General features: G+C 42.3%; 1 protein-coding gene across 4 annotated transcripts in view; it reads left to right on the top strand.

Annotated features, from left to right (window-relative positions):
• LOC308291106 (IQ motif and SEC7 domain-containing protein 1-like) overlaps positions 1-15,151 on the top strand; it is a 343,395-nt gene that overhangs the window by 106,751 nt on the left and 221,493 nt on the right. For all 4 annotated transcript variants that reach the window (XM_080733034.1, XM_080733035.1, XM_080733039.1 and 1 more), the window contains exon 3: positions 7,915-8,034. In XM_080733034.1, coding sequence (XP_080589160.1) covers positions 7,915-8,034 — 120 coding nt within the window. The remainder of the gene's footprint in view (positions 1-7,914; positions 8,035-15,151) is intronic.

Here is a 15,151-nt window from a genome sequence, read left to right on the forward strand (position 1 = left end):
CTTTGTTTTCTTACACAATGATTCCTGTAGAACCTCTGTAGTCAACAGAGAGACAGAGAGATGTCGGTCCCATCCTCTTTTACAGTACACTTTAAGACATAATAAGACAGAATAAAGCCATAATAAGAAATAATGTGTTGGTAATTAGAGCTAATATATTTTATTAGACAGAAACAAAGACAGAATAGTAGAAAGAGCGAATACATTCTCTGGCACCGTCACCTGCCGCGGAACTGCAGCGGCAGACACTGCCGCACGACCGCTAGTTCGACCAGCAGTCGCACTGCATCGCCGGCGATAGGACCAGCAGTCCCGCCAGTAGGACCGGCGGCCGCCGCACGGACCGGCAGGTCCCGTAGCGGTAAACTGCCCGTCCGTGCGGAGGTGGCTGCCGCGGCAGTTACCAGCGATGCCGGTGCCAGATAATGTATTCGCTTTCTGCTATTCTGTCTCAGCCACCACCGCACGGACGGGCAGTTTACCGCTACGGGACCTGCCGGTCCGTGCGGCGGCCGCCGGTCCTACTGGCGGGACTGCTGGTCCTATCGCCGGCGATGCAGTGCGACTGCTGGTAGAACTAGTGTCTGCCGCTGCAGTTCCGCGGCAGGTGACGGTGCCAGAGAATGTATTCGCTCTTTCTACTATTCTGTCTTTGTTTCTGTCTAATAAAATATATTAGCTCTAATTACCAACACATTATTTCTTATTATGGCTTTATTCTGTCTTATTATGTCTTATTATGTCTTAAAGTGTACTGTAAAAGAGGATGGGACCGAGATGTCTAATGAGATGCATCTGCAATCATGGAGAATAGACCCTTCTGGTATATAGTAAGCCAGTGGTACTCCCCCAAAGTTGATATGTATCTCTGTAACTAGTGCTAGGCACCCCAATAAGAAATGACATTTCTACCTGTCTGTCTGTGTCCCTTTTGTGCCCATATATGGAGATTTCTGTATCTGTCTGTCTACCTGTGGCTGGCCGGCCCGCCTCCTGTTAGCCAATTTTAACATGGGATTTTTCAAAAAAAAATCCCCAAAATATACAACCTGACGTAAGCCTGAAAATATTAACACATTTTGCTGGGACCAGCAAAATGTGGACACTCTTTCACGGATCCCTGTGGGTTTGTGGACAACGCTTTGAGAACTATTATATTAAACACATAGAACCTACATACAGTAATACATTCATCATTTAAGGCCTAGATACTGTATACTTTGTCAAACGGGCAAACAAGGTTTCGGAAAACAAGTTCACAATGTGTCGCATTGAGAACCATTTACTGTATGCCTCATGACATGCCCAAAATAGTGAGGCCAGGGGTAATGTGGTTAAGGTTTTCCAGGATGCATTCAAGTATCCTCCCCCCATTCAGTTATTACACTGGCCCGGGGCGCAGTCTGAAGAGAGAACAGAAAGAGACAAAACATATAGGGCAAAAGTAAGAAGACTAGACTAGAACAACAAGAAGTCTGTCACACTGTCAGTCAGTCACAACAACAGGATGGAGTAAATGCTAAACAAACACAACCCACAAAACACAAAACAATAAGGACATGTTCCAAACGGTATCCCACACGATTCGGTTTTCAAAGAATAGCTAGAACAGACAATCTACAAGCGCACAACTTTGACTGCTTGTATATCGTCTATTTTCACACCTTTTCTTTTTTTTTTTTTTACATTTTCACCTACTAAAAGTACACAGGTACAGTTATACATCAATGCTAAAAGGATAACACAAAAAGCCCTGAGGGTGCGTTCCAGCAAACATACGTTATGTCACTCCTCCTTTTTTTGCTTTCTTGACATTTCTTCCTCCTTTTCCCTTCTTGTGTTCACTTTGAAGAAGAAGCGAGGTGTTCTCTCACAAGCTGACAGGCTGAGATTTACGAGGGCCTCCCCGGGAGCTCTGCTGTGCCTCTGAGGACAGTTTTACACTGAGCAGAGAGCAGCGCAGAGAGCCCAGGAGTCCCTCAGGGAGCTGACCTGAGGCTTAACCGTTTCAATGTCATTGTCTGCCTTCTACAGTATATGCCTGCACGGTGCCGGTCTATTCTCCTTTTCAACTTGCAATGGAAGCGTTTTTACTGTATGTATGTACTGTGCATTCAAACAGTATGGACTGTACCTTACTGCACATTATGTCATTGACTCTGGTTTCCAGGCTAGTACGGCAACAACACATAGAGTTATTGTTTCGACCCTAGGGAGAATTTACTATCAAACCCGGCAGAACCTTGACCGTCATTGAGTAGGTAGGTAGGCTGACCTGCCCATATATGGAGATCACTGATGTCATCAATATTAAACCCATAGCTTGGAATGCCCATATGGTGATATATGCTGATATCCACTATTCAATTCAAATTTGTTTCAAATTAGTTTTTGCTCTTGGTTTTTCTCTATTGGGCCAAAGAGGCTGGAAAAGTGGTTCACCCATGTGTCTCCGTTTTGGATGGGTAGTTCGTCCTGTTTTGGTTAGTTGAGTCTGTTCCAGTTTTCCCAGAAACTGTTTGTTTGTATGGAGTCTTGCAGTTGGTTTCTGACATGTTGATCTCTCGTGTTCTTGTATTGTTTCAGTGTTTCCCATATTGGAGAAGTGTGTTTTGGTTGTCTGGGTCTCTGTGTTTTGATAGTTTTTAGTTTTTTTCCTGAGATTCTTACAGTCATTATCGTACCATTTGTCCATTCTCATTGTTTTTTCTGGCTCTCCTTTTTGATACTTTTAGGTTTGCTAGTGAGGCTTGTCAGGTCAAAATATTTATATATCCACTAACCCAACATAACAAACAAAAACACAACAATACATCAGTTATACAAAAAACTAGCCGCAAGCAACTCTTTGATGCTATTTTTAATATCTGGAATCTAGAGTTTCAACAACAAACGCTTGACAGCTCATACAGTACATCCAAACAGAAAATTGTACTGATTGTATCAAACAAATGTTTAACTCACCAACATTGCAGCTGTACGGAAATCCACCTCAGACATGTTATTATGAGCTACTTTCTGTCAATACATTTCCGTGCTGGTGATTATGTGTTGGAGTTTGGAAAGCGCTCGTTTTTCAGTAACGCATAATTGCCTCCTGCATTATGCACAGTTCCACCGATGTGATTTCCAACCAGCGCTTTCAAACTCCAGCACTTAGGGTTAGAAAAATAATCACCTGCACAGCGCACAACGTGTGTATGGTGGAGTTTTATTAAACCAAAACGTTGCAGATAGAAAGCTGCCATGTTGGTGAGTTTGACATTGTTTAATACAATCAGAACTGACTTTTCTGATTTGATGTATGGGCTGTCAAGGGTTGAGATATTGCAACTCTAGATTCCAGATATTGAAAATAAGATCTAAGAGTTGCTTGCTGCTACATAAAAACTAGAGTCTAAGAATTGTGCAGTCAATGCATTTAACCTAACCTATACATGTGCAGTCAGTGCATTCAACCTATTTTAAATAAAGTATTACAGTGTACCTACACTACACACGGCAGTACATAATAAAGTTCACAGTTTAACATTTAAATTGCGTGGACAAAACAGTCTATTAAAGTGCACATTTTAGCATTAGTAATCATTTGGGTAACTAGCAACAGCAGGGCAAAGACTGGATGAGCAGTTTTGTCCACCGTCATTGTGTGAGTGTAACTGTGAATGTAAGTGTGAATGTGTGGGTGATTGTGTGAATGTTAATGCACATTGTAAATGACTGTAGATAAAGGTGTTATGTTAACGCACCATTTGTATTAAGAATCTAACTGTTATGCAGTAGCTGGCTGTTGCCATGAACTAAAAACGGTGTTCATCCCAAACTTCCGAAGTTATCCCCATCCCAAAGTCTGTATATGACCCAGATGGCCAGACCCCGTCGTCATGTTATTTGCAAGGATCTCTCCAAAACGGTTACGGGTGTGTAAATGGTTTCACTTGAAATTATAGCTCATCATTTTGAGTATCTTTTATTGTCTTTAAAAAAAGGCAATTGCTTGGATTGTATACAATTTTAAGTGAAGATGCTAGACTTCATCTTAAATATTATGAGTAGTCTGCATGCAGTGGTGTACATTTACTCAAATACTACTTACTTACTTATGAACAATTACAAGGTAGATACAATTTTGAGGTATTTATTTTTACTTTGCTGGGAGTATTTCCAATGTTCAGTACTTCTATTCAGCTACATCTCATGAGGCAAATATTATACTTTTACGCCATTACAATCTTTTGGTCAACTTTACTTACTTTGAAGATCTTGAATATTATTACAAAACATAAGTTTTTCACTTCAGCCATATACACATTTCGGCAATTTGAAAATAATAATAAATTGATAAATTGACGATCTACAAGCTCACAATGCGTATTTGATCCCAATACTTTTGTACCTTTATCAAGTACATTTTGATTACCGGACTTCTACTACTGTAACTGAGTATTACATTGCAGTATTGATACTTTTACGTAAGTAAAACCATTGAGTAATTTTTATACCACTGCCTGCATGCTGTGATGAGCTTTATACATCTTCTAAATTATTAACGTATTTGGTCGCAGTGTGTATTATTGTGTTGCTCCAGTATTACAACGTTGGAACGTGTGGAAATTGTATGAATAATAAGAGCTCCGCAGCTGCGGTACTTTTGGGGAGAAGTAATAAAAAGTGTTAAATCTCTTATAAATTAAACAGCAATACAGCATTACACACCAACCTTGATACGCTCGTCTCGTTAAAGAATACATCACAACGGGGGCGGCTAGTATGAAATATTTGGGGTATATGGGCGTATGATGTGATTTGATATTCTTCAGTTGGCATGCTGAAAAGTGAATGTAATGACTTTAAACCCCATACATTGGCCTTTGAAAATCAGGCTTTGGTATGATGACTCAGAAGAAGAATAAAGTACAGTAATTTACTGTAGGCCTCTGCTATGAAATATGAATTAAACGTGGCAAGGTCCCCGTCATGAAAGAGTTTAATGAAGAGTGGAACTGATACCGTCAACCTTATTCCCATAAAATACAGTTGGGCAATAACTCTTTACTAAGAAATATGTTACGATAATATTAGGCCTATTACTTTCCCCAGTAACAAGTTGCCTATTATACTGTACGTATTATAATAGCCAAATCAGTAATTATATAAAGCATCTGAAGGAAGAAAACCACTTCGGTTTCTACCAATATATCGTCGTTGTCGGGTGAAAACCTTGTATGTCCAAAACGTTTTGCATTTCACTTTTAAAAATGATTCAAACTAGTGAAAACAGCCGATCTACAAGCACACAACGCCTCGCGGTGTGTGCTTGTACATCGGCTGTTTTCACTACTTTTGTGCGACGGCCTTGTATGATGAAGCAGGGCTTTACTTTGCGAAAGAACTTACACATTTGAAACTTGGAGATACAAGGTTTCCACCCGACAAACAACGATATGTACTGTCGTTGTAATGACGAATATACCAGCTCACAGTGTGTTGCAGGCCTGGAATTTCGTCATTTTAGGGGCAAGAGGCACTTGGCCTTTGGTGTTGTCCATTTTGTTGAGGGCACAAAGGCCAAATACCAGGGGCAGGAAGGCCATCAAATTAAATAAGATTTTAGTGCATTGAAATAATTAATTGAATTTAACGGTTAGGGAGGATTTTAAATTGGATGTTGTAAACCATCTGCAGTGATATAAATAAATGATCGCATTTACAATCTGTTCCATGCTCAGCCCTGCCACCAATCAAAGTCACTGATTGGTTTAAAGATGAGGAGGGACTCGGGGGAGTTAAGTATTCAGGATCTCAAGTTCTCAACAAAAGACTCTGGTGGCTACATGACAAGAAAGAGACAACTGGTGTCTACATATTGACAGGAAAGAGAAAGATGAGAAAGTGGTGCAGTCAGCTGGGGCGTTAAGGCCACTGGCCTCAGGGCATGTCATTTCTTTGATGGGCACAAGGCCAAACTGAGGGCCAACAATGCCCATAGCCTTCGTGGCCTCCCTGAAGTTCCTTTGTAATGATGAACAGAGAAAATAGCTGATATACCAGCTCACGGCGTGTCTCGATGCGCGTTGTGAGCTGCCATCTTGACATGGTCGTGGGCAGCCAGTTCTGGGGACCGCGGTGGGTCCCAGTGGACACTTACGAGTCCATTTGGATCCATTTGTACACTCTGTTAACCCATTTAACCCGGGACGCATTATTGCGTATTATTATTTTATGCTTTAACTATTAAAAAATAGCAGATCTACAAGCTCACGGCACGGCGCTGGGAGCTTGTAGATCTGCTATTTTTTAGCCGATTTTGACCCGATTCTATAAGTGTCTTCTAAATCCTTCTAAGGTTCTTTGAAAAACACGTTTTTATGTCAGTGATTCTCAAAAATTTTCATGTGAAGGACCCCCAAAATAATATGCATTTGGCCCACGGAACTCCATCTCAAAATATTTAGTTCCAGAGACCCCCCAGAAGCAAACTTTGAATTAAAAAACACATGTATTCAAAGATTTGCACACTTTTTCAAGACTTTTCAAAAAGCTTGTATATCTGCTATTTTTCAATAGCTAAAGTATACAATAATGAAGGCCCCTCCACCTTGGGCCCTAGTAACCTAGTCCCACACTCCCATTCCTTTCCCCTCCTTGTGACGCCCCTGTGTATCACTCTCAGTTAACCCATTTAAAACCGGGAAAGAATCTGTGTAATTTGTTATTTTAACGTTGGCTATTCAAAAGTAGAAGTTCTAAACACACACATTATCCGTACATATCTTTTTTTTTTGTTTTCTTTTTACATTTTATTTGTATTTATTTATTTTGGTGTCAAATACTACACAACAATGCAAGACAGTGATAGATGGTTGCACCATAGCAGCCAGATCATATGCTCAACTATTGCAAGCAATGCCAGGAATGGCATCCACATTCTTTTGGAACTTAACTTGTGTATTCTGTCCGCCATGACGGATTCTTTCCAACAAAGTGATGGAGAGCATCTCGTTGAGCCATCTCTTGAAACATGGAGAAGTTGGAGACTTCCAGTTTAACAGTATAATTAGTTTCTATTGGCAGTAAACATACCGGCCTTAAGCCTCTTTGTCTCTTTGTCTTGTCTCATCAGAGCAAACAAATATGGCCAAGCAGCAATCTGACCGAATATCACTTTCCATCATCCGTATACAGTATCTTTTTTGTTTAATTTAACCTGTTTCTATCTCTGTCCCCTTCTGCTCTCACTCAGTGGGTTAAAGTTACTGTGCACATTTACTTGAGTACTACTGTACTTGAAGGAGTAGTTCACCCCCACCGCCATGGAGACATGAGTTCAATAATACTTTTAGTTTTTGTCACATTCCTAAGACAATAATTTGATAAATGTACCCCCCTTTGATTCCGGATGGGGGTAAATTTACTTTTTTCTTTTTTTTTCTTAGGAATGTGACAAAACCAACAAATATTTTTTAAGTCATTCTCCATGGCGTGAGTAATCAATAGAAACATTTTTGAAAGTCGTTTATTTTGTACTTCACTGAAGTATAACCAATATTCTGTATTTTCACTTCTACTCCACAACATCTTAGAGGAAGATATTGTACTTTTACTCCACTACAATTATTTGAAAACTTTAGTTAGTAGTTACTTTGTAGATTTTGATTATTATTGCAAAACATACCAACTTCAGCCCTAATGAGTACTTTCACACTTGGTACTTTAAGTATATCTTGATGCCGACATACTATTGTCCTTTTACTCCAGTACACTGAACTACATTGCTGTATTGATACTTTTACTAAGTAAAAACTATGGCACAGGTCTGCATGAAAAAACGAAACAAAAAAACTCCAATTTCGCCCACTTTCTTTTTGACCTGTAAACCTGTTGTGACTGACTGTGATTCCCATGGCGTTTCAGGAGACATGCATCCCTGCCCATGGAAGTCACGCATCCGGAGAACCCTGGGAGCCTGGTGTCGGCCGCAGCATGCAGCAGGAGAGCCTTTCCCTGCCGCAAGTGGAAGTCCGCCTCCTTTGGGTACAGTAAGACCTTTTCACCCTTCTACAAGTAACCTCCTAACCCTAACGCTCCTTTGGTTACAGCGAGACCTTTGTACCCTTCTACACGCACTCGCTCTACGCACGCCGTGTAGCCGCAGCGGCACCTGAGCCTCTTGCCTGATGACCTGAACCAGTGGTGTCAGTTCAGCAAAAGCTAAGGTATGGCAGCATGACAAGTGTCTTGCACGCGCGCAAAGGCGCGCGTGCAAGACACTTGTCATGTTGCCATACCTTAGCAACAGGCAAGATGAATTTATTTTAACACATTGGACGGCGATATTAAATCCATTCAACTTACCGGCGCGCGTGCGTGTCCGATGTGCGCGCGAACGGCACCGTGATTGCTGGGCGCAGATATAAACTTTAGAAAAAACGTGACCCTTTTTTTCTCTCCCTCGGCTCTAGCTTGGCTAGCTAACGCTGTTCTACAATGGAAAGTGTTCGAGGGAGGGGAGAACAGTGCTGGAGACTAGATCACGTGATCACCGTGAATGAGGAAATGCATTTCGGCCTGCTAAGCACCATGGGATATGTAGTGTCAATGTGAAAACAGCGCGAAAACAGTGCCTGTTTGCACCTGTTTACCTGGTGTTGACTTTCAAACATGGTAGACGGGGGTTGGGAATCCCGGGCGTTACCCGCGTGAGGTCGAAAGGGGGGTGAGTGTAGCAGTAGTGGCCCAGAGCTTCCGCCCGATGACCCTTTATTCCCCTTTAGGCTAGTGGTTAACACATGGGTGACTAACAGGTCATTTTGGCCGATTTTGAGATTGCAAAGTGCAATAACTCTCCCCGTGAAGGTCTCATTTCCCCTTCCATGACTTTTCCTAAATATGTTCTCGTTTTTTTCCCCTTCTGAAACATTTCCTAAGTATGAAATAATATACATTTATACCACTCTGACTGCATTTATAGGTCAAATTGACAGGTAAATTATTATTTTTTTGGCCAGGAGAGCAACACCTCCTCCCCCTGCTGCCAGCGGGGGTTCTATTGTCAATAGAACAACAGACAATAGAACCCCCGCTGGCAGCAGGGGAGGAGGGTGTTGCTCTCCTGTGCAAAAAGGGAGAGAATTTACCTGTCAATTTGACCTATAAATGCAGTCAGAGTGGTAGTTTTTTTATTTCAGTCACCCGAGTGTTATAGAAAGCCAACATCTTAAAGGAGTAGTTCACCCCAAAATGTCCCTATTTTCTATCAATTACGCACCCCGTGAAGCATTGAATTCATGGAGAATTATTGGCATTCCTGAGCCAATAATTTGACCGATGACCCGGCCTTCAAATAATTGTCTCAGGAATTTGACAAATATCCATTACCCCACACACCCTTCAAGGGTACAAGTAGCAGCGATATTCGCCATGTTTGGCGGCTACAGATAGGCCTAGTAGAAGAGATTTCACCGAATTTTGCAAGCTGTTTAGCTGCCTTTTTTTCTTTTTCTTCTTATTTTATTTTTTGTCTTATTTTTTTGCATCCCAAATTGTTGGAAGCCTCTTACAAGCAACATGTCCAAGGCTGCCAAGGGCTGCTCTGTGATGGTTTGGAGGAGCGGCTGATATTTAATGACTTTGCTCATGAAGGCTTTCTCTAAACCAGAATCAAAGGTAGAATGGAAACTGATTTGTTTCCTTCATCGACAACAACAACAACAACGTCTCATGTGTTAGCAGAGAGATGTGCAAAGATTTCAGGATTTTCAGTGCAGAGAAGAAAAATGGACAGTTTGACACAGGACACACACACGCGCGCACGCATACACCACACACACAGACCCGTAGCAGGTCAATGCGGTTTCTTGTCTTGCACTTGCTTTGCTTAGCTTTTTGTCTTTCTAAAACAACTTCACTCACATTTATGCTCCTGGCCGTGTCAGTTCTTTGTTGGACATATATCGGGCTCGACAGCACCACAATAAAAACCTTGGATCACAGAATATTATCCGTGTGTGCGTGTGGGTGTGTGTGGCTGTCGTCCTATCGCTCTCAGGTTTTTATTGTCCGGGAGTTTAATTTGTGACTTCTTGTTTGTTGTTGTTTTGCTGTTGCTTAGTGATGAAGCACCATGGCCCCCAATGGACCCGGAGCGTATTAGTATTATTATTGCAGCTCCATTTCATAACCTTTGTGTCATGAATACATTGTTATTTTATCCAATCTGTGTGGTTTCAAGGAAATACACATTTGGTATGCATTAAGCCACACAGATCCCCATACAGTATCTCTGGAGTGTGTGCAAATGGAACCAAATCCATTTAGAGTCACAAATTATCCATTTGGTTCTGTTTGTACACTCTCAGAGTTGCAGAACTGCAAGGGTCCATTAGGTTCCATTTGTACCCGCTCAGCTGGGGTCCCCCCCTGGAACCAGTGATGTAACTAACACAACTGGGGTGGTTGTGTTTGGTGTCCCTGCTCTTCTTTTATTTTGTTGTCCTTTAAAGGAAAAATAGGCAAGCTTGTGTGTACACATAAACATTCCTGCCTCCCCCTCCCCTCTATGACAGGCATCAAACAGGTAGTTGTCTTTGATGCTTTCATCAATTAGAGAGAAACACTAACAAGGACTTGACACTTTTATGGCCCAATCAATTACCTAAGTGCAATTAAGAGCTCTGGCTGAGCTCCCCCTGACAAAAAAACGTCCCTCCACTGTTTCTGTTGACATGTAATAGAAAAGAAAGAGTGGAACAGAACAGAACAGAAATACAGCCAGGGGATGTGTCTTTCTGCAAGGAAACACCCCAGCACAATAATATAGTTACTGATGAAGGGAAATGACTGCTAAAAAAATGCATATACATATATTTTTAATAGTCTTAAAGTTGCCTATATTCCCTTTAAAATGTAGCCCTGGTGAGATGAATGCTGCCGCTGTGCTGAAGCTGTAGCTGTAGTCTACCCTACGGTTGTACGGTGCGGGACACTGTCGTACCACAAAGTACAAACCGGGCTTTAAGCCCTGTGCTGCTGAGGCAGGTAGCCTTGAGAGAGCATCCTGACAAACAAGGAGGAATTAAGTGGACAGTCGTGCGTGTGCGTGTGTGTGTGTGTGTGTGTGTGTGTGTGTGTGCGTGTGTGTGTGTGTGTGTGTGTGTGTGTGTGCGTGCGTGCGTGCGTGCGTGCGTGTGTGATGAATAGCAACCATCCTCCACTCCATTGCCCACAGCACGTCCTGTAGCACGTCTTCCCCACAAAAATAAATACGTTCACAATTCAGCTTCAAACTGCAGGGAACATCCTGTACCACAATTAACCACTTAAAGCTTAAACCTTATCGGAGTCTCAAGCTCGACGCGTTGTGAGCTTGTAGATCGGCTATTTTTGGTGAAGAGAGTTGGCCGTAGATGGAAAAAGAACTCATCAAGTACAGTGCAAATCAGGTCTGTTTTACTAAGCATAGTGAAGTGATATTGATGTAGTGATATTGATGAATTCCAAATGTTATCAGATTATTCTGCGGCAGCCCTGGACTGGCATCTTGGCACCCTAGGGTGCCACAGCACCCACTCATTCGTACAGATAAACACACTCTGTCAGATGTAGGAGCAGCAGGCAACGCTCCAAAATATTCATAGATCTGAAGCATCAACAGGCGGTGAGAAGGTACAAATGTTCTCCAAATAAATAAAACGAACACAGACGTTGTCAAATGTAACGCAATATCATAAACGACACTGTGAGTAGCACACCTCCTGACACAATCTCCTGGGTGATTCCTTTATTTTTGGAACACAGTACAGTTCTTATAATGACGCGATCGAAGATCTCTCTATGGGGAATTTCTCTGGGGGAAATAATCTGTGACGTCAGGACTCTATACTTAGTCGACCGGGGGTCCCCCAGGGCTCAATAATAGCTCCTTTTTTTCTACTCCCCACATCTGCCGAAAAAAAATCATCTACATCAGTGGTTCTCAAAGTGGATTCCAGGGACTCTGTGGGTTCCTTAAGGGGGTCTAAATTGACCCATACAAGTCTGTAACTCTGACAGTGTACAAATGGAACCTGTCAGAGTTAAGGGGAGACCTTGAAATTTGAAAGTTTGAGAAACACTGATCTACACAACAACCTCACAACACAACCCCATGTGAGCTTGTATAGATAGATCTGCTATCTTTCGCTGTGTGTGTGTTTCACCCCAGATCAGGGTTCATGTTGTTATAAAAAAAAAGTAGCTGTGCTTGGGTCAGGGGTGTCCCACCAAATTCTGGGCCCTGGGTACAAGGATTCACTCACATTTTGTGCTTTAACTATTTGTAGATCTGCTATTTTTGAAAAATCGTGAAAATCTGAGTCTGAATATTTCAAATCCTTCTAAGGTTTTTTGAAAAACCTAAGTTTCTATGTCAGTGGTGCTCAAATATTTTCAAGTGAAGGACCCCCAAAATGATATGTATTTGGCCCACGGACCCCCATCTCAAAATATTTAGTTCCAGGGGACCCCCCAGAAGCAACATTTGAGTTACAAATACATTTGCACTCATTTTCACGACGCACTGTGAGCTTGTATAACTGCTATTTTTCAATAGCTAAAGTATAAAATAATGAAGGCCCCCTCCACCTTGGGCCCTAGTAACTCAGTCCCACTCCCCCCCCCCCCCCCCCCTCCCCCCCCTCCCCCTTGTGACACCCCTGACGTTGGTGTTTCTGTGAGGTTTCTCCGGGTAACATTTCTATTGAGTCAGAGAGGAATGGTGTTGTTCACTCGTCTTCTCCTCCTCCTCCTCCGTGTGAGGATTGGATTGTCTCCCAGCAGATTGCAGCAGCTAATGGGCTGGATGGATGGTTCCAGTGGAGGCGATGGGGGGATTGATTGAAGGCTAATATTGTTTTCCTGTGCTGTGCTGTGCTGCGACTGCAGGCTGTTGTTGTTTATCTCAGTCCAACCGGGAAAGCATCGTCGTGACACAGCATCGTGTCATTGTAGATTTTAACCACTTTTATCCATTATTTCATTAAAGGAGTAGTTCACCCCCAAAATGCATGTTTTTTCTTCTATTGATTACTCATGCCATGGAGACATGAGTTCAGTTATATATATTTTTTTTTGTCGTCGCATTCCTAAGAAAATAATTTGATTACAATAAATGTTGATTGATTCCGACCCAAATGCATTTGGGTCCATCCATCCATCCATCCATCCATCTTCAACCGCTTATCCGGAATCGGGTCGCGGGGGTAACAGTTCCAACTGAGACCTCCAGATTTCCTTATCCTGAGCAACTTCCTCCACTCCCTGGAAATTCAATGGGGTAAATGTACTATTATCAATGTTTTGTCTTAGGGATGCGACGAATACAAAAAAGCTTTGTGCTGCGCAACGAGCTTGTAGATCTGATATTTTTGAAAAATCTGGAGAGTTTGTACAAATCTTTGAATCTACTGTATATACTTTTTAAAGCGAACATTTCTTAACTAAAATCTTTGCTTCTTGGGTCCCCTGGAACGAAATATTTTGAGATGGGGGTCCGCGGCCCAAATACATATCATTTTGGGGGTCCTTGACAAATCTGTTAGGACAGAGGTCTTCAACAGGGGGTCCGGGACCCCTAGGGGCTCCTCAGAGTTACTACAGGGGGTCCTCCAAATCTTTGTGTGATTTTGATCACTTGAACCCTAGCATCCCTATTCTTAGTGGAGCATTAGCCAAATAATAGCAGATCTACAAGCTCACAACGCCTCGCAGCGTGAGGCGTTGTAAGCTTGCGGATCAGCTATTTTTTGGCACAGAGGTTTGGTGTAGAGGGAAAAGAAGAGCAGACTAGTAGGTATTGACAGTTCAAGTGCTTAAATGTATGAAAATACACATTAATCCAACCTACACAGATGATAGTGCTGTCAAGTCTAAACTGTTTAAGAAATGATCCATGTACATCTGCAACACAATTTTATACGATATGTAGCGGGGGTCCCTGCTTCATCTCTCTCAGAGCTAGGGGGTCCTTGGCCTGAAAACGTTGAAGACCCCTGTGTTAGGCTAATAGAAGACATTGTTAGAATGGTCCGGGTGCTCAGGTGTTAGTGGGTTATGCTCCGCCATCTCGGATGCATTATCATAATCAACCCCTAATTACCAATCAGCCGACAACACCGCACTTCGGCGTACCCCCAACAAATCCGACAAAGTTGAGACAATTACGTGTTTATTTTCAGACGGCTGCAAATTGGTATTATTTTCAATTGCCTCTCAGGTGTTACTTTTCTTTTATACGCCCTCGTTTCTTTTTTTCTCTCTCTCTCCAAAATCTTTCGCTGTGCTTCCTTTGACTTGCAAATGATGTTTCATAAAGAGCCATTTGGAAAGAAAAGGAAATCATGGATATTGTTAAGTCGGTGTTTTGCCCTTATCCCTCATTACAGTTTGTTGCTTTTGGCAAAGCGGTGCATTGTGGGAGGCTGCTTGGAAGAATGTATCATCTGATTGGGTGGAACGAACGCTGAATGCATCGCCCCCGAGAATATGTGCAATCACATGTGTGCATTGCACACACTTTACACGCACGCACGCACGCACGCGCGCACACACACACACACACACACACACACACACACACACACACACACACACACACACACACACACACACGTTTGTACAACTATAATTGTGAGGACATTTTAGGACAGTTTTGAAAAGTGGCAAAAAATTACAGCATATCAGCTATTTTCTGGTGTGTATTCTGGTGTGCTGTTTTCGCCTTAACTAAGGACATTGTGAAAACTCCAACCCCAACCCCAAAACTCTAACCCAGGGGTGGGCAATTATTTTTTCCACGGGGCCACATTAACGACAGAAAATATTGTGGAGGGCCGGGCCAAAAGGCAGTGCTCCCCGCAAGATGTGCTCCCCGCAAACTAAACACACGGCTTTACCTCCGACTTCAGTAAATAAATACTTAGCAGTCCAATTTTGGTTGAAAAACCGGCATTCGGCATTGACTTTTCTTTTTTCAGTCACTTTAGTCCATTTTTGATGGGTAAGGTAAGGCAGGTCGTCTTGACTTGTGACCAGTCTGACCATACGACCGTCATCATACAACTAATCAAAGCCGTTATAAAAGGACTTGAGTCATTTCTAGTTTTTTTTTTTACAA

This window comes from Nannobrachium achirus, assembly GCF_963921795.1.
Source record: "Nannobrachium achirus genome assembly, chromosome: 9".
NCBI classification, from domain to species: domain Eukaryota; kingdom Metazoa; phylum Chordata; class Actinopteri; order Myctophiformes; family Myctophidae; genus Nannobrachium; species Nannobrachium achirus.